The sequence below is a fragment of the Oryctolagus cuniculus genome, chromosome 4 (assembly GCF_964237555.1).
Source record: "Oryctolagus cuniculus chromosome 4, mOryCun1.1, whole genome shotgun sequence".
NCBI lineage: Eukaryota > Metazoa > Chordata > Mammalia > Lagomorpha > Leporidae > Oryctolagus > Oryctolagus cuniculus.
The window spans coordinates 112,093,346-112,114,619 of NC_091435.1; the positions used below are offsets into that span (position 1 = coordinate 112,093,346).

At 39.1% G+C, this 21,274-nt stretch overlaps 1 protein-coding gene across 4 annotated transcripts in view; it reads right to left on the minus strand.

The window, feature by feature from the left end:
- The window catches only part of LOC108175368 (EGF-like and EMI domain-containing protein 1), a 707,491-nt gene that overhangs the window by 620,114 nt on the left and 66,103 nt on the right, over positions 1–21,274 (minus strand). For 2 of the 4 annotated variants that reach the window (XM_070072572.1, XM_070072574.1), the window contains exon 4: positions 20,384–20,484. In XM_070072572.1, coding sequence (XP_069928673.1) covers positions 20,384–20,484 — 101 coding nt within the window. Of the gene's footprint in view, positions 1–20,383; positions 20,489–21,274 lie in introns of all 4 variants that reach the window. The other 2 variants (XM_051818765.2, XM_051818766.2) reach the window with 1 other exon arrangement.

The following is a 21,274-nucleotide window of genomic DNA, read 5'->3' on the forward strand; positions in this document are numbered from 1 at the left end:
AATACATTGTTGCTCTTTCTCATGTTGCAAGATCTCCAATTTGGGGGCTGGTGCTGTGAAGCATCAGATTGAAGTCCTGGGCTGCAATGCAATTCAAATCCCTGCTGCTCTACTTCTGATCAAGCTCCCTGCCAATGAGCCTGGGAAAGCAGTGAAAGATGGGCCAACTCCTTGGGCACCTGAACCCACCTGGAGACCCAGAAGAAGCTCCAAGCTTCTGGCTTCAGATAGGCTCAGCTTAAGCTGTTGCAGTCATTTGGGGAATGAACTAGCATATGGAAGGCCTCACTCTCTCTTTCTCTCTCTCTAACTCTGTCTTTGAAAATAAATAAAAGATAAATAAATCTTTAAAAAAAAAAAAAACAAAACGAAAATATCACCAACTTAAGCTTATTGGGGTATGCCTCATCCCCACTAAATCATACTGTTAAACTATGTGGTGCTCCAAAATATGTTCTGATCAAGGAACTTAGAGATCACATCCCAGAAGTGGAGGTCAAAGGCTAGAACTCTTCTGGGCTAAGGTTAACTGTACTACACACCCTCACTTTTTCTTAAGCCACTGATTTGGGGCATGTTTCTCAATGGTAAACATGTCCACTGTGATTATAACTATGGCCTTTGGCATTCTGAAGGCCAAGGAGGTTTATTTAAATAAACTAGAATTAAGTAAGCTAGTTTATAGCCAAATATGTGGAAGGATAAGAATGAGAGGTGATGAGTATGAAATGCTAAGTGATTCCTGGTCAGAAACCCAGACCTTCTTGGTCTTATGTGCTTAGAGCAAATAGAAGAGTACTTTAAAAAGTTGGTGGGGAAAAAATGGAATTAAAGGATGCTTATTTTGGTTTTAAAATTTTGAAATACATGTGCAGTTTTTAACAATAGGCATTTTCCATGAACTTTTTGAAGACCCTTGTATGGCAGGAATTCTTAGACACACTAACAATGAGAAAATGGACTGTACCAACGATTAGCACTTGCCTTGGAAGGGACAGACACAGTCAGTTCTATACCTCAGTATGAAACAAAACAAACAATGGGCTACATGGTACATTTTAGAGATTCCTCAAAGCTCTTCTACCCTTCAAGATCACCCTACCTGGTACTGTCAGATCTCTGGTATCATTTAAATAGTTTTTCTGCTTTCTTAGGCCAAAGCTAAAATGCAAATACGTTAAACCAGCAGTATCTACAAATATTTTATTTTGAAGTTGTTTATAGAAAGATGAAGTGGAACTAAATTCTGGTGGGTGATGGGGAGGAAGAGAAAAATATGCACTGCATACCCAAAAGGAGAAGGAAGATCAACAAGTCCCCAGCCCTACTCTGTCGCTTCCACTTCTTAGCCCAACACAGTGTACAATATAGTAAACAAAATAGCACTTAGGACCCACTGCAAGCCCTGTTTATCACCAGGTGGCTGTGGGACAATCCCATAAAACATTAAAGATCTGCGTGGAAGTCTTGGCTCAATTACTTAAAAGCTGTGACTTAGGCAAATCAATTAAGCTTTCTGCGTCTCTGTCACCTCAATTCTAATTTGGGAATAATACAAACACCCTCACAGAGTGGGTGTGAGCTTCAGTGAGGTAACATATGGGAAAACACCTTGTTAAATGTGTTTTTAACTGCTATACAAATATGTTATTATTAGTTGAACAGATTGGAAAAATAGCTATATATTTGGAATATATATTCATATTCCAAAGCAAGTAGGTTCTATACAGAATAATAATACCTCTAGATACCGCCCATTAAAAAAGCTATATAGTCACCCAAGCTTGAATCCACAGTAATCCACACACTCTTCTGTGGAAGTCACAGTGCACATTAGCACACTGAAGGCTCTGGAAACTTTTACAAGAATAAACACCATGTAGTGTTACTTAACACTGCATTTCCCAAACTTACTTGAACACAAAAACTTCATTTCATGTAACACTTCTTAAAATACGATGGAAGCAGTGATCCACAGAATACATTTTGATATACAGTACATAAGAGCAGATTATTCAAGATTTAAAAAGGCATAATATGCATCCTATGCCATACATCCAGTTTTTTATGAAGCTTGGCCAGTAAGGAAGAGGGTACCCAGCACTGATGCCACCATTGGGAATAATATCCTAGCCTGTACAGCTAAATCCATACCTTTCATGTCACTGTCTCTCCAATTCTCTTGACTCCCCTTTCTTCCCTTTGTCTTTTTTTAAAGATTAATTTATTTATTTGAAAGGCAGAGTTACAGAGCAGTACAAGGAGAAAGAGATAGAGACAGAAACAGAGACAGAGATAGAGACAGATGATAGTGAGAGAGGGGAAGAGGGAGAGGGAGAGAGCGAGAGACAGAGAGAGAGAGAGAGATCTTCTATCTGTTGGTTCACTCCCCAAATGGCTTCAACAGCTGGAGCTGAGCTGAACCAAAGCCAGGATCCAGCAGCTTCTTCTGGACCTCCCACGTGGCTGCAGGGCCCAAGTACTTGGGCCATCCTCTGCTGATTTCTCAGGCCATAGCAGACAGCTGGACCAGAAGTAGGGCAGCCAGGACTGGAAACAGTGCCCATATGGGATGCTGGCACTGCGGGCAGTGGCTTTACCTGCTACACCACAGTTCAGGGCCTTCTGCCCTTTATCTGATGTAACATTTAACTCTTGGCTTTTGTCTTCTCTCATATCTTCTACTTTTTCCTCAGGAAATACACCCCTAAATCACCCTCAAAAATGCCTATTCCCAGTTATAATAACAGTGCTTCCTGTTCTGCCTGGAAGGCCCACTGGGTGCTTCCTGCCACCTCTCACCTCAACAGTCCAAATGTTAGACCCACCAGACTTGTCTAAAAGTAGACTATCTTGGGAAAAACACCATTTTCTTCCACCCGATATAAAATACCCCAATACTTAATGGAATTCTAATGATTGATTATACTTGTCATTTCTAATACTGACCAGTCTAAACTCAGGAGAGAAGAGTAGAATGTTTTGTTCCATCTACAACCATTACTAGTAGGCTTTCATGGTAGAATAAGGAATCCATGCCTTTCAAAATAACTTAGAAATGAAATTGCTCTGTTGAACCAAGTGATAAATCCAGTAGTCTTTGCTAATGAAGATTTTGTTAGTGCATTTCTAGTTCACTATACCCAGAAACAAATAAGCTTCAGTAAAATCTTACAATACAGGCCCACATTCATACGCATACATCATATACTTCATAGTCAAATGGCAAGAACTCAATTCTACTACTCCACAAAAGAATGAATGCAAAATATTGGTTTCATCAACACAGCATGTTACCCTTTTTTAAAACCAGGATTTCTTCTTTCAAATTATGTGCAAGTGACTTGAAAAAAGGATTGAAATCTATCATCACCATACTAAAAAGGTTTATTTTTCAATCTTGCTTTGCACATGATAGAATAAGAGAAGTTTGTTTTTTGTTTGTTTGTTTGTTTGTTTGTTGACAGGCAGAGTTAGACAGTGAGAGAGAGAGAGAGACAGAGAGAAAGGTCTTCCTTTTTCCGTTGGTTCACCCCCCAAGTGGCCGTGCTGCGCCGATCCAAAGCCAGGAGCCAGGTGTTTCCTCCTGGTCTCCCATGCAGGTGCAGGGCCCAAGGACCTGGGCCATCCTCCACTGCACTCCCAGACCACAGCAGAGGGCTGGACAGGAAGAGGAGCAACCGGGACAGAATCCAGAGCCCCTATGGGACTAGAACCTGGTGTGCCGGTGCCGCAGGCAGAGGATTAGCCTAGTGAGCCGCGGTGCCTACCGAAAAGTTTGTTTTAAAACAAAACAATTGTGTCTTAAAGAGTTCAACCAATGGTATTAAGTAGAACAGAAACATACTAAAAGAAATAAAATAGTAAGTTTTCCTCGACAATGTTTCTATGTGGGTGCAAACTGTAGAAATCTTTACTTAGTATATAATATATTGATCTTCTGTATATAAAGATAATTGAAAATGAATCTTGATGTGAATGGGATGGAAGAGGGAGTGGGAGATGGGATGGTTGCAGGTGGGAGGGAGGTTATGGGGGGGAAAACCCGCTATAATCCAAAAGTTGTACTTTGGAATTTATATTTATTAAATAAAAGTTAAAAAAATTAAAATAACACTTATTGGCTGAAAATAATTAAATAAAAAATGAGACTATGTCCAAGATTTGGTCATTTCTTTTTTTTTTTTTTTTTTTTTTTTTTTTTTTTTTTTTTTGACAGGCAGAGTGGACAGTGAGAGAGAGAGACAGAGAGAAAGGTCTTCCTTTGCCGTTGGTTCACCCTCCAATGGCCGCCGCGGCCGGCGCGCTGCGGCCGGCGCACCGTGCTGATCCGATGGCAGGAGCCAGGAGCCAGGTGCTTTTCCTGGTCTCCCATGGGGTGCAGGGCCCAAGCACCTGGGCCATCCTCCACTGCACTCCCTGGCCACAGCAGAGAGCTGGCCTGGAAGAGGAGCAACCGGGACAGAATCCGGCACCCCAACCGGGACTAGAACCCGGTGTGCCGGCGCCACTAGGCGGAGGATTAGCCTAGTGAGCCGCGGCGCCGGCCCTTGGTCATTTCAATGATACAACATTTTCTTTCAGTTCCTTTGAGTGTTTAGCATCTTTCATTGTATTGTCACTGTACCTCTGGAATACACCTTTATGCATAAAATGTACCCATTTTAGCATCTTCAGTGGAGGAGCTAAAACTCAAACTATTTAGCATGGGAATAGCATATGCATGGTGTTAATGTCCAGTCTTACTTGCCACCACTCTCCCAGCCTTACTCCCTGCCATGACCTGGTTTCTCTGACACTTTGAATGTATTTCAGAGAATGCCATTCATCACATTATAATGATATTTTCCTGTTTCCATAGTAAGAATGAAAATTTTCAATAGTGGAGGTATGGATGTCTTACATAGGTCATAAATAATCACTCAATGCATCTATGTATAATGAACTAATTTTTAATGAAAATATCCATTTAGCTCATATATTTTAAAAAGACTGTTTCCTAACACATTGACCACTAATCACTAAAAATAAAGCATAAATGTCCTATGTCCCTTTTTTGGAAATGAAATTGCTTTTTTGGAAATGATAAGTATATTTTTCATAAAAAAGAAACTTCATAGAGGCAAATGCTATCAATGACATTTTTCATAAGCAAGAAATTTCTTCCATTGTAAAGAAACAGCATTGCATAGTAGTTGAAAGAATGAACTTGAGAGCCAAGTTCCTTAGTCCATACCTTGTCTCCATCATTTACCACCTATGTGATCTTAGGTAAGTTATTTAATTTCTCTTTGCTTTGGGTGTATCATCTGTGAAACAGAACTATTCATAGCTCTTACCATATAGCATTATTGTGAATAATAAATAAGGCAATATGTACAAAACACTGAGGAAAGTATTTAACATGTAGAAAGCATGATTTATGCATAACCTATAATTACCATTATCATCCGCATTCAACATGCTCGAGTTCATCACTGATTATGCCATGTAAAATCAAATAAGCCCAGCTGGTGGTAGGTCATTCTCCTCTGAGGTTCTCATATTTGCAGTGTCAGACTATTCTCATGCAGTCTTTTGAAAACTGTTTCTTATGGTTGCTAACACTAGCCATGCAAAGCATACTGAAGAGGGTATATTATTAAAAACACTTTCAAAGCTTCTGTTTTCAAATGAATTCCAGGGTAGTAAATATGAATGGATTCCAAATAGCAGGATGCACCTATACTGAAAATTCAGGAAGATGTCAGAGAGCTATTGCTTTACCTTCCTCGTAAACAGTCTATCTACCCATTTATCATACTTGCACTGATTCCTGTCAATACCTCCATACTTTCCATCAAGTGACATGAAGCACAATCCAGCTACCCTATTATTGACTTTCTAGAATCCTGCTGAGGGTTTAGAATTCTGAAGCAATGCATCTTTATGTGGTAAAGAAAATAACACTAGGGGCCGGTGCTGTGGCATAGAGGGTAAAGCCGCTGCCCGCAGTACCAGCATCCCATATGGGTGCCAGTTGGAGTCACAGCTGCTCCACTTCTGATCCAGCTCTCTGCTATGGCCTGAGAAAGCAGTAGAAGATGGACCAAGACCTTGGGCCCCTGAACCCATGTGGGAGACCTGGAAGAAGCTCCTGGTTCCTGGTTTCAGATCAGCACAGCTCCGGCCATTGTCCCCAATTGGGGACAGAACCAGAGGATGGAAGACCTCTCTCTCTCAACCCTCCTTCTATCTCTTTGTAACTGACTTTCAAATAAATAAATAAATCTTTTAAAAAAGGCCTTATCTTGCGGAAGGTTCTTAGCTCTTCAGATTTAAAAAAAATAAGAAAAGAACACTAGGCTTTAACACTGTTGATACATCAATTTACCTTCACAATACAACAGGTATTTCATTTTATAACATCTCTTAGTAATGCTCATTTAGAATTCCAGATTAATAAGTGTGCTCAATTAATGATTTCTGCATTTTTTCCAAATTAAATCTCCTTCTCGGACTAATTTTATAATTCAATTAAAATAAGCCATCAAGCTTTCTTAGCATGATTTGCTCTTTATAAACCCCCTGCCACTTTTTCCCCATTTTCATTGTTTCAATTGGCCAACTGCTGAAATGAAGCTGTGGATAAGAAAAAATGTTTTCTAAACTTCCTTTATTAGTATTCTAGGACTGCCATAACAAAGTACCACAAACTGAGGGGATTAAGGAACAGAAACGTGTTGTCTCACAAACAGCAGGGTTGCTTCCTTTTGAGGACTGAGATGGAAAACCTCTTCCATGTCTCTCACCCAGTTTCAAGTGGTTTTTTGCAAATCTTTGGTGTTCCCTAACCTGTCAATGCACTGCTCTGGTCTCTGCCTTCATCTTTTCATGGGACTCGCCTTGTGTGTTTGCCTCTGTGACCAAATATTCCCTTTGTATAAAGACACCATTCATACTGAATTGAGGGTTGACCCTATTTTACTATGACCTCCTCTTAGATAATTACATCTGCAACAATCCTATTTCCAAATAAAGTTACATTCTGATGAACAGTGGGTTAGAACTTCAACATACGAAGTCGGGGGAAGGAGCACAACTCAACTCAACAACAATTCCCAAGCTAAACCTGTTCTTGGGACGTACCATTTTAAGAACAAAGTTTTGTCCAACCTTCTATCCAGAAAAAAAGAGGTAGATCACACAGAAGGGATAAGGATTCCTTAACTACAACCTACAAGTTAACACAAAATCATAGCTATGACCCAACACTTAGATTTGTTCAGATTTCCCACAGGGTGGTAAACAAAGCAGAGCAGAAGCATTTCCTCTCTGTGCTCTTCCACTGTGGTTCTCAGAGAATCTGCAATCAACTAGAAGCAATGCTTGGATAATATTTTCTACCTTACAAGTCACATGCATATCTCATACAACTCTCACTGGCATATGGATAATTGTGCTAAATATTATTATAAAGGAATCATGGTTTGGAGGTTAGACTAGTAGGTTCTGGAGCCAGAACACATGAATGTGAATCTCAGATTCCCTGCTTCCTGTTTGATCCTGGGCAAATGTGGATGCCTCAGTTGGGTACATATGTGGGGCAGGAGGCAGTCATTTGGCCAAAGTGGTTAAGACACAGCTTGGGATGCCCTCATTCCATATCAGAATGCCAGGGTTTGAGTCTCAGCTTCACTCTCAACTCCAACTTCCTGCTAATGCATACCCTGAGAGGCAGCGGATGATGGTTTGAGTAGTTGGATCCCTGCCACCCATGTGGGAGATCCAAATTTTGTTTCTAACTCCTGGGCCAGGAACTGTGGCATAGAAGATTAAGCCCCCACCTGCAGTGTCTGCATTCCATATAGGCGCTCGTCTGAGTTTCAGCTGTTCCACTTCCAATCCAGCTCCCTGATAATGCACCTGGGAAAGCAGCAGGGACTGGCCCAAGTACTTGGGCCCCTGTACCCACATGGGAAACGCTGAGGAAGTACCTGGTTCCTCACTTCAGTATGGCCCAACCCCAGCTGTTGCGGTCATTTGGGGAATGAAACAGCAGATGGAAGATATTCTCTTACTCTCTCTCTCTCCTCCTTCTCTTTCTATATCTCTGCCTTTCAAATAAATAAAAATTAAAATAAAAAGTTTATAGTTTCTGGCTTCAACCTGACCCAGCTCTGGCTGTTGTAGGCATTTGGGGAGATAATTTGTGAATGAGAGATCCCCCCTCCCCTCTTTATAGCTCGCTCGCTCTCTCTCTCTATCTCTCTCTGCCTTTCACGTAAAATTTATACATATACACATAATGTATATATAATATATACATATATTAAACTGGAGTGACAGTATTTACCACTAGACTTGCCATAAAAATTAATAATATAATACATGTAAATTGTTTGGAACAGTATCTTGTATACAGAAGGTGCTCAGGAAAATGAGAACTATCATTTTATAAATGATAACACTGTGGCTTCTCCAAGATAATGCAAGTGGTCAATGGTGAAATCCAACCTTCTGAAAACCTTCCAGACTTCTGAAAACTTTTCAGGTCACCAGACAGGATTCCTGCCACACCTAATTTTGTAATGTGCATAATCATCACATTTTAAATTAATGGAGATATTTGACTATGCTATAGGCACAAGAAGTACAGTCTCAATCAGTAGTGTTGTATGATCAAGACACTCCAACTGCAGGAATGCCTGTTCAGGAAACTGGACTTAAAGAAAGGAAGTCCTTGCAGAATCTCATCAGTTAGCCATCTCTGTGGCATACAGTTCTGCACCAAGAAAAGAAAAGGAACTGCTGCCCAACGCCAACAAAAAGTGGTATTTTAGGCATGCTTCATGTGCATGTCTCACTGTAGCCAAGAAAACTACTACTTGTATTATTATTCTGTGAACTTGCTGGGCTATTTTGTACAATGCATTATTCTCACAACCTAATTCCATATTATTATTCTTTTATCTTTAAGAATTAAGATAATTAGGGGTCAGTGTTGTGGCTTAGTGGTAAAGCTGCCACCTTAGAAGCCAGTATCCCATATGAGCTCCAGTTAGTGTCCCAGATGCTCCACCTCTGATCCAGCTCCCTGCTAATGGCCTAGGAAAAGCCGTGGAGGATAGCCCCATTGAAGCTCCTGGCTTCTGGCTCCTATCTGGCTCAGGCCTGGCCAATGCAATCATCTGGGAAGTGAACCAGATGACAGAAGATTTCTCTCTCTCTCTCTCTCTCTCTCTCCCTCCCTCCCTCCCTCCCTTTCTGTTTAAATCTAACTTTCAAATAAATAAATACATAAAGGAATTAAAATAAGTTTTACTTCATATTTTCAAATCTTTTGAGAAACTTCCCCTTACCTCCCAATATGACATGCCCTTTGATATGATACAAAAGGACATTCTCTACCTCCTTTAGGAAGGACAGATCTTCCATCACAGCACCTGTGAGCTTTATCATACTCTCCACTTTCCTGGTGCCTGTTTCTCTATCACCACCCCAAGAATACCATATTTGTCTTGGTATATGCAGTACCTACCACACAGCCTGGTGTATAAATATTGACTAACTGGAAGAATGATTACAGGATGGAATGAACGAATATTTGAACAAAAGAAATAAGAAGACTTTAGAGTCTCAGCATCCAACCACTAGGCACATTATCATTTAACTTGACTTCTGACCAGAGGAAAAGAAGATAAAATAAGTGATGAGAAGAGGTGTGACTTTGTGTGTGATGTTAATCAGTTAATGAAGCTCCAAGTTGTTCTGCCTGGATCCATAAAATTAAAAAAGAGAGAAAATTTCACCACCAGCTATCTAGCCTGATTTGCATGTGTTCAAATCTTCAAAGTCTTCCTTTTGATTCTTTTAATCAATAGCTATTTTAGAAAGCTCTTCATTACTTCCTAATTGTCCAAATTCATTTTCCTCATTTTTCCTTATTAGAGGCAGATTTTTCAAATGAGTTAAGTAGATCAGCAATTTTAGAATCATTATTAACTTCAGGCATTTCTCTCAATTATTAGCATGTCCCTTCTCTCTCTAAAACTAGAGTCTTTTCTTCATTTTTAAAAGGCCATCTGGTTTATTTCCTAGATTTCTTTTTACTGTACATCTCAAAGAAAAGTCAGTTTTATGCAATACCAAGAGAAAGCCATGCTTACAATAATCCTGATCCTAGATAATTTAATTTATCACACTCTTGATTTTAGATAAAGATGCAGTGATTCCCTATTATGCTATTATTATGTCAAAGATAAGTAAATAATTCAGACTCACATAGATTTTATTCCATTCTAATGAAATATAAAGCCATTACTATGGACCACAAAGTGTCTTACCAATAATTTAAATGAGTATTTTGATCCCTAAGTACATTAAAATGAAAAGTACATATTCCTTAAAGTTATTAATTCTACTGCTAAGAGCTTATCCTATAAAATAAAAAATATCATATTATTGCAGTACTATTTATTGTAGCAAAAAATGGAGACAAAAATAAATCTGGTGGTGGTTATTCAGCCTAATGGTTAAGACCCATATCCCCTATTAGAGTACCTTAGTTCAATTTCTAATTCTGGCTCATGACTCCAGCAACCTACCAATGCAGCCCATTGAGGCTGTGCTGAGGAGTCAATTAAGTTTCTGCCTCTTACCTGGGACACCTGTATTGCACCCAGTTCCTGGCTTGGGCCCTAGCCTAACCCAAACCCCTGTGGACATCTGAGGAGTGAACAAGCATATGGGAGTGCTCGATTGCTCGATCGCTCGCTCACTCTCTCTCTCTCTCTCTCTCTCTCTTTCCTCCTCAAATAAGAAAAAAAATTCTAAAACATTTTTTAATGAATGTCCATAAATAAATGAGTGGTTGAAAATTTGTTGTACCCTAATTCCATGGAATATTATATAAATGAATACATGAGTTTGAAGAAAACTACAAAAGGATATTCAGCAAGTTATTACTGGAGAGGAAAAAGGAAATTGAAGAAGACAGAAAAAAAAAGAATATGCAGAAAAACCACAAGGGATATTCCAAGATGGTGGAATAGGGCAAAAGCGTATTGCTCTAGGCTAAGGGCAAATAGCAAAAAAAATAAGGAGGGGGGAGGTTTGGTGGAGAAAGTGCATCCTCAAGGGAGAGTTGGGGGAAAAACTGCAGTGTATATTCTCCAAAAGGAAGAGAGACACTGTGGATCTGTGTGGAAGGTACAGATGTGCAGCAATGAGCACAGACACAACACACACCCCAGCAGCCTGGAGCCAGAGAAAGCCCCAGTTTCGGAGCGCAAGGTGAGATCAGACTGCAGCAGCCCATGCCACTGGTGATACTGCCGGAGGGAGAGCCTAGTGGACTACAATGTCTTTGAGTCAGGCCTGGAGCCCAGGGTGGAACAGGTACCCTCAAACCCAATAAAAAAAAATGGTGCATTTCTCTCTCCCCATTCTCCCCCAACACCACCACCAAACAGCACCAGGTCGACTGGCTGAGAGAGGGCAGGCACCATTTTAGACATAAGTAGGTTGCAGCTCCTTGCTCAGCTACCTGGGCCACTCTTGCACATGAGCTCAGCATCTGTCAGGGACAAGATGCCATCCTTGTCAGCAGCAGCAGCCACAGCAACTCAGGTGCACGCAGCTGACAATGGGCAGGGAGAAGAAGCCACTCTGACATCAGTACCAGCTGCAGGGACTCTCTTATGCACTGGCAACCAGTGGGCAGAAGGCAAAATTGTGAAAGGGGTAGGGCTGTGACTGGCAGCTCTTATGCATGTGTGTGATCCAGGGATTCCACCAGAAGGAAAAATCCACACTCTCCACTGACTGAGTCTGGCTGGGAGAACTGACATGGGGCTGGGCCCCAACATACAACTGCCAGGTGCCCCCAGCCTCTCAAACTGCCTAGGCGGAACACCCACAGGCAGCAGGCTCTGGGAACGTCTCAGCCTCTCAGTGGATGGGACAGGCTAGTAGGGCACAGTGGCTCCTCTGCACCCCATGACTGTCAGAGCCGTGTATGCTGAGACTGTGGAAACTGACTTCATGAGAGGGTTCGGGTGTAGCTGGGACTCAGGGCAGTCACAGTGTGCCTCTCCATGTACTCAGAGCTTCCTGACTGCCTGGAGTGGGTCAATGAGTATTGAACACACTGAGGGCCAACATCCAGGCATTGATCACCTTGAAAGAGAGGAGGTGAAGGTGTGATTGTGCCAAAAAAGGTGATCATACGCCCCTTCTTTTAACAAGAGGATATCTACCACTCTCAACTTGAGCGTCACTCTGTATACCCACCCTACCCTGGAGCACTGACCAGAGTTCCCTGGCCACACTCAGCACACAACTCTGGGAATTCATTGAAAGAGCAGAATTCCACTAAGCCACAGAGGTATAGTTCAAGGATAAAAGTCATCAGAGGAAAAAAAAAAAAAGTATTGCCACAAATGCCTAAAAATAAATACAGAAACTGAAGAATCAAGAATAAGGAAGACAACATTACCACCCTAAATAAACACAACAACACTTCAATTTTAGAATGTGAAGATGAAGAGACTGATAAAATGCTGGAAATGGAATTCAAAAGATTTCTCATAGGATTACTCAAAAGCAATCAGAAGCAAAATCATAAACTAAAGAAATCTGTACATAAAATGAATGGAAAATTTTCTCATGAAATTGAGATTTGAAGAGAAATAAAAAAAAATTAGAAATGAAGAATTCAATATGTCAAATAAAAAATATAGTGAAAAGCCTTAACAGACCTGGTGAGGCAGAATAAAGAATATCTGAGCTATAAGATAAACAATTGGAAATTTTTTGTCAGATGAAGAAAAAAGAAGAAGAAATTACAAAAATTAAAAACAGTGTTGGAGATTCATGGGACTCAATATACAGGTTTTCGGAATTCCTGAACGTGTGGAAAGAGAGAATGGATTAGAAGGCCTATTTAGTGAAATAAAAGAAAACGTCCCTAATTTGAAGAAAGAAACGGACATCCAAATACAAGAGACCCAAAGAACTCCTAATAGACAGGGCCAGAAAGGATCTTTACCATGAACATTGTAATCAAATTTTCAACAGTAAAACATAAAGAAAAGATTCTAAAATGTGCATGGAATAAATGCCAGATTATTTCAGAGTATCTCCAATTAAACTCACAGCTGCTTCTCATCAAAAACCCTACAGGCAAGAAGAGAATGGTGAGATACATTCCAACTCTTAAGAGGAATAAACTGTCAAACCAGAACACTGTACCCTCATTTATGAATAAAGGTGAAATAAAGACTTTCCATAACAAAAAGAAATTGAAAGAATTTGTCACCACTCATCCAGCCTTACAAAAGATGCTTAAGGACATGCTACACACAGAAACATAGAAAGATAGCCATTACTATGAAAGAATGTGAAGGCAGAAAATACCCCAGGAAAACTATAAAGGAAATATAAAGTAAACAATAGGGATATTTATGAAGAAATGTCAGAGGCAAGTCCTAACTTATCAATAGTAACATTGAATGTGGCCGGCGCCGCGGCTCACTAGGCTAATCCTCCGCCTAGCGGCGCCGGCACACCGGGTTCTAGTCCCGGTCGGGGCGCCGGATTCTGTCCCGGTTGCCCCTCTTCCAGGCCAGCCCTCTGCTGTGGCCAGGGAGTGCAGTGGAGGATGGCCCAGGTGCTTGGGCCCTGCACCCCATGGGAGACCAGGAAAAGCACCTGGCTCCTGGCTCCTGCCATCGGATCAGCGCGGTGCGCCGGCCGCAGCGGCCATTGGAGGGTGAACCAACGGCAAAGGAAGACCTTTCTCTCTGTCTCTCTCTCTCTCACTGTCCACTCTGCCTGTCAAAAAATAAAAAAAAAAAAAAAAAAAAAAAAAATAGTAACATTGAATGTAAATGGCCTCAACTTTCCAGTTAGAAGATACAGACTGGCTGAATGGATTAAAAAACGAGACCCACCTATTGGCTGCCTACAAGAAACACATCTCACCAACAAAGATACATGCAAACTAAAAGTGAAAGGATGGAAAAATATATTTCATGCTAACAGAAAGCAAAAAAAGAAAATATGTTGCCATCCTAATATCAGACAAAATATACTTTAACAAAAAAACTATTAAAACAGATGAAGAAGGGCACTATGTAATGATGAAGGGATCAATTCAACAGGAAGATGTGACTACAATAAATGTATATGCACCCAATTACTACCTGGCTATTTAAAAGAAATGTTAATGGATCTAAAGGGAGACATAGATTCTAATACAATAGTAACATGGAACTTCAACACCCCACTTACATCAATGGAAAGAGCAACTAGACAAAAATCAACAAAGAAACAACAAAGCTAATAGACACAATGGACCAAATTGACCTACCTGATATCTAAAACAATTTTCACCCCACAGTAGAATATACATTCTTCTCATCATTATATGGCAAGTCTCAGCAAATTAAAAATAAAAATAAAAATCATACCATGCATCCTCTCTGACAACAATGGAATGAACCTGGAAATTAATGACTCAAGAATCTCTAGATCACATGCAAACACATGGAGGCCAAACAACATGTTCCTTAATGAACAGCGGGTCACAGAAAAAATCAAAATAGAAATCAAAAAGTTTCTATAAACAAATGAAGATGACAGTATATCATATCAAAACATACAGGATATAGCAACAGCACTGTTAAGAGGGAAGTTTATAGCAATTGGTACATAAATGAAAAAATTGGAAAGGTACCAATAAGTGAGCTATCACTGCATCTCAAGATCTAGGAAAAAAAACAGACTAAACCAAAAATTAGAAGGGGAAAGAAAAAATTAAAATTAGAGATCAAATAAACAAACTTGAAACAAAAAAATACAAAAGATCAGTGAGATAGAGCTGGTTTTTTGGAAAAAAAAAAAACAAAACTGATACACCAATGGCACAACTAACCCCCCAAAAAAGAGGAAGAAGACCCAAATCAATAAAATCAGAGATAAAAAAGGAAATGTAACAGATATCACAGAAATAATAACTACAAAGAGCTGTATGCCAAAAAATGGGAAACCTAGAAGAATGGATAGATTCCTAGACACATACAATTTACCAAAACTGGGTCATGAAGACAGAAATCCTAAACAGACCAATAACCAAGAAGGAAACTCATTCAGTAAAAAAGACCCTCTCAACAAAGAAAAGCCTAAGACCAGATAGCTTCACTGCTGAATTTTACCAGACATTTAAAGAACTAATTCCAATTATTCTCAAAGTATTCAAAACTATTGAAAAGGAGGGAATCCTCCTGAACTCTTTTTTTTTTTTTTTTTTTTTTTTGGACAGGCAGATTTAGACAATGAGAGAAAGAGAGAGAGAAAGGTCTTCCTTTCCGTTGGTTCACCCCCCAAGTGGCCACTATGGCCGGCCGAAGCCAGGAGCCAGGTGCCTACTCTCCCATGCAGGTGCAGAGCCCAAGCACTTGGGCTATCCTCCACTGCCTTCCCAGGCCACAGCAGAGAGCTGGACTGGAAGAGGAGCAACTGGGACAGAATCTGGAGACCTGACCAGGACTAGAACCTGGTGTGCCAGCACCGCAGGCGGAGGATTAGCCAAGTGAGCCACGGTGCCAGTCCTGAACCCCTTTTTGAAGTCTGCATCACCTTAATTCCTAAGCCAGAAAAAGATACAACACAGAGAGAACTGTAGGTCAATATCCCTGTTGAACATAGATGAAAAAATGCTAAATGAAATATCAGCTAATAAATCCAACAACACAACAGAAAGATCATTCATCTGAGCCAAGTGGGATTTATCCCTGGTATACAGGGATGGTTCAATATTTGCATTCAGTCAATGTGACAAATCACATTAACAAATTGAAGAATAAAAACCATATGGTTATCTTATAGATGCAGAGAAAGGATTTGATAAAACGCAACATCTTAAATGAGGAAACCCTTAAGAAAATCAAGTATAGAAGGAACATTCCTCAACACAATCAAGGCAATTTATGACAAACCCACGGCCAGCATCCTATTGAATGGGGGAAAGGTGAAAGCATTCCAAGATCTGGAACCAGACAAGGATGTCCAGGCTTACCATTGCTGTTCAACATAGTTCTAAAAGTTTTAGCCAGAACCATACGGCTAGAAAAAGAAATCAAAGTGATACAAATTAGAAAGGAGGAAGTCTAACCACCCTTATTTGTAGATGACATGATTCTATACATTGGGGACCGAAAAAACTCCACTGAGAGACTACTGGAACTCATAAAAGAGTTTGGTAAAGTGGCAGGATATAAAATTAACACACAAAAATCAATAACCTCTATATATACAGACAATGCCATGGTTGAGAAAGAATTTCTAAAATCAATAACATTCACAATAGCTACAAAATATTAAATTCTTTGGAAAAACTTACCCAAGAATGTCAAACACCTCTATGATGAAAATTACAAAGAAGACATGCAAAAAATGGAAAACTCTTCCATGTTCATGGATTGGAAAAATTAATATCAAAATGTCCAAACTACTGAGAGAAATTACAGATTCTCTATGATCCTAATCAAAATACCAACCACATTCTTCAAATCTAGAAAAAAAAAATGATGCTAAAATTCATATGGAAACACAAGAGACCCTGAATAGCTAAAGCAATCTTATTTAACAAAAACAAAGCCAGAGGCATCACCATCACAATTCCTGATTTCAAGACATACTACAGGGCAGTTATTATCAAAACAGCCTGGCCTTGGCACAACAATAGACATGGAGACCAACAGAACAGAATAGGAATTCCAGAAATCAATCCATGCATCTACAACCAACTTATCTTTGAGAAAGGAATACTACTCAGTGGTTTAAAAAAAAAATCTTGTATTTTACAACAAAATGGATGCAACTGGAAATCATTATATTTACTGAGATAAGCCAGTTCCAAAAATAAAAATACCATATGTTTTCCCAGATCTGTGGTAACTAATAGAGTACCTAAAAGGCAATGGGTAGGAGTGAAACTGATATTTTGAGATTTGATGATTGTTACAGCTCTTGTCTTGACTGTAAGAAAAATATTTTTTTCCTTCAAAGTATTTGTTGAACTCTTTACTTAGTTTAGCATTAATCTGATGAGTACAAAGTAAACTAAAAATAATTCATTGTAAAAAATTATAAGTGGGAATAGGAGAGGGAGGAAGAAGAAGGGGGAGAGCATGGGTGAGAAGGAGGGTAAAGTGGGAAGTATCACTATGTTCCTGAATCTGTACATAGGAAGTACATGAAATTTTTACACCTTAAACAAAATTTTAAAATAAATCAAATCACAAAGCATACAATTCTAAAAAAAATGGAGAGGAAAAAAGAACACTATTCATGACAAAACAGTATATGTTGATGATACCACTTATATAAAATTTCATGTGTGTATGACTATAAATAAATATTAACTAAAAGATAACCACCATTGTTATCTGAAGGCAAAAATATTACAGATTTTCATATTCTTATATTTATATACTGGATGTTTTATAATTTGAACTTTTAAAAATTTGTTCCATCATTTAAATTATTAGTTATATAATTAAAAAATACAACATTAAATTGATTTTCATTGTGATATATACACTATACATATATGGAGATTAAAAAATATTCATGCAGTTAAGGATTATGCTGATACATCAGAACTCAAATTCAGCCACTGTTTAATAGGTTAAGGCAGCATCATGAGACTATCATGAACTGTGGTCTATATGTATATATATCCTATTAGGTATTAACATTTAAAACAGCCTTGATTATGTTAATATTTCTTTAGATTTATTTATTCATTTGACAGGCAGAGTGACAAAGAGTGAGATGCAGAGACAGAGAAATAGTTCTTTCATCTATTACTTCAATCCCCAAATGACTGCACTAGCCAGGGCTGGTACAGGCCAAAGCTAGGAACCAGGAACTCCATCTGGGTCACCCCACATGGGTAGCAAGGGCCCATGTACAGGGAACTGAGTTAGAAACAGAGCAGCTAGGACTCAGACTGGCATTCCAGTCTGAGTCTGGGGTATGGGTGTCAGCAGGCTTAACCCACTGCACAATACTGGAATTCACTTATATTAATTTTTATTCTTCTTTCAAGACTTAGTTAATGTTATTTCTTCTTCAGTTCTCTACTTTTCTCCCAAATGTTTGCGCTCCTTGGCAGTCTTCAATATCCCTTCATCATCATACTTTCTTAAATTCACATAGTTTGGTGACATCTCATTTTGCTAGATGAAATGCAATACCACGTAGGAAATGTCTGAACTCCTACTTCTGAATCCTTCAGGGTTCATCAATTTCTTTTTAAATTCAACAAGAATTTTATACTGAGAGAATATATTGTATGAAACTGAAAGATGGACAACAATGCTGAAAAATTCTAGGCAGGAGCTGGCACTACGGCAGAATAGGCTAAGCCCCTGCCTGTGAAGCCAGCATCCCACATTAGCAGTGGTTCATGTCCCAGCTGCTCCTCTTCCAATTCAGCTCTCTCTTATGACCTGGGACAGCAATAGAAGATGTCCCAAATGCTTGGGCCCCTACACCCAAGTGGGAGACCTGGAAGAAGCTCCTGGCTCCTGGTTTTGGATCAGCTCAGCTCTGGCCTTCGTGGCCATTTGAGGAGTGAACCAGCAGAGGAATATCTTTCTCTCTGTCCCTCTCTTTATCTGTAACTCTACCTCTCAAATAAACAAGTAATAAATCTTAAAAAATGTAAACATTAATAAAAGAAAGAAAAATGCAAAGCAGACTTCTGAAAGGCATTTTGTATGGCTGGTTTTTTCTCATGAGCTCTGGAACTTTGATACTGAACAAACTTGTGGAAAAGACACATTATTTCTATGTTTAAAATAATCCAGTATGTTCACCAATGCAAAATTGAAAAACAAGAAATCTAGCTTCTTGATTTTCAGAAGGCATTTTAATTATGTGTGCATATAAAATTAAGAAGCTAGATCAATCAAAATATCCAAGTACCAATGTAGAAAATAAAGCAATTAACACAAGTAAAATTTCTAAGCCAATATTATTACTATATTCGCTTAATTACCTTTCCCCTCGAAGACTTGAAGTTTTACAAGATTTTCTAAATCAAAACAAATGAATTTATGAAGTCATAATTAATTTTAAAAACTTTAATGAATCAATGGCATATGTAATTTTCCATCACATTTACTTACCAAGATGAATAAACTAGCATTGCATATATAGTTGAAATAATTTATTTAGAAGCAAATAAGTTGTTATCATGGATCAACATATGACTTCCGTCAGCTTCTGAAAACAGTTGAAGACACACTCTACAGTTCAAAGTATCCACTGACCTCTGTTTCAGAACCAATATTCTATAATCCAAGAATGAATTGGGACTAAAAATCAACCTTATTTTTAATTCACAATTTTAACAAAAAAATCAAAAAACCCTTAAAAGAGTATCAGGGTTAATTTGCATGAAGAATAGTTCAGAGATGACCCATGAAAAACATGACCTTAACCTTAGGTCAAGGGCAGAGGAGACAAATGGGCATAAGTGGTGAGCCCTAAAAAGCCTTCTAATTTCATTGACAAAGGTCCAAATAATAGATATGACAAGGCAAACATTGCAGTGAGAGACAATAATGCAATATTTTGGTAGCTTTTGACATCTATTTAACTTCTATATGATGGGTTTTGCTTGTTTTTTTCTTACACTGAAAAGATAAATTCAAATGCATTCATAATCTTTGGAGATTAGAATCAGATCATCAAGACAAGACAAATTCTTCTGAAGTCACCAGATCTCATGGCAGTTGCAGTAAAAGATCACTCATTGGCCAATCTGAAATTTTCCTGCACAAGAAACATCTCAAATATGCACCTCCCAAATTGACAAAAAGTAGTTTAGCAAACATTGAAACCTTGAGAATAATGCAAGTGTTGTGGAGTGTTGGTGGCTTTTTTTTAAGCACAGGGCATGAAAGTAGTAAATATCACATCACAATAAATTCCTGTTAATCCTACTTTGTTCATTCATGAAGCATACAGATACCATAAAATATTGTACCAGCAGTTTCAAAGCATGACTTTGGGAAAGATTTAACATGTGAGGTCAGTATGAGGTTTTCTTATTAAGCTGCCATTTCCTTTACAAAATGGACTATTTTGTACTAACTGCTACCCTCTCAACTCTTATTGTGAATAATTAAAACTAAACTACAAAGCATATTTTGTGATACTGGTTACACTGTAGGTTGTAGGTTTTTGCTTAGTGGCTCATTTTAAATGTTTACCAATCCCTGGAGGGTTAACCCTGCCATTAACCTGAATCAACAAAATTGGCTGGCCCCTAAAAGCAAAGCAGACAGCTCCAAATCATAATAAAATGGTCTTGTTGGTAACTCACCGTATTGACAGTGGGGTCCATGAAATCCCTCTGAACACTGGTTCTGCTTGGTTTCACCATCTGGGCATTTCCTTCCATTGAAGGGAGTTCCTGCTGCAGAGCTAGCTAAAAGTAAGATGGGTGAGAGGGTGGGAGAATGGATTTGAGAGAATGAAAGAAAACCATCAGTGCAACCATGTTGCTAATGTAACATAATCCAAAAATTTCCACAAGCCCTTCCACAGCAGATTTCAGGCCTGCCTATTTAAATGAAGTCTATAGAACTCTGTGTAGGGGAGCAACTGCATCACATGGAAACTGTGGAAATGCAGATTCCTAGGCCTGTCCCAGACCTTCTGAATCAGAATCCACATTTCAACAAGACACCAACCAGGTGACCTATACTCACATTCAAATGCGAGAAGGATTGGTCTAAAGATACCCCACGGTCAAAACAACCCCAAAAACAAACAAATAAATAAATAAATAAAAAGAAAAAATACTAAGATTTACCAAAAGGAAAAGACTGTGTCAGGTGTCAAATAACAATAAAGCATTGATCTGAAAGTCATTCCAGGAGGTTCTAACACCGGGGAGAAGGCACGGGGCAGGTGTTTTTACTGAGCCTAACACCTTCCTCCTCCCTATTCCTGCCCCTCAGCTGCAGGTTCTTAGCACTTCATGTAAATGGGCATGGCCCTTGGTGCACCACTCAATGCTATGCCTGCGGCAACTTCAAGAGCAGAAAGTACACTGGGGAAGGAAGCAGGATGACGACAAACTCCCTTAGGTACCCAGTAGCCAGAGAGATGAATTGTTGTGCTCTGGTGCTGCATTGATTGCAACACACTGAAGCATTTTAACTGACTTCGCAATAACCATAAACACATAATATAGGCAAAGGAGTCACTA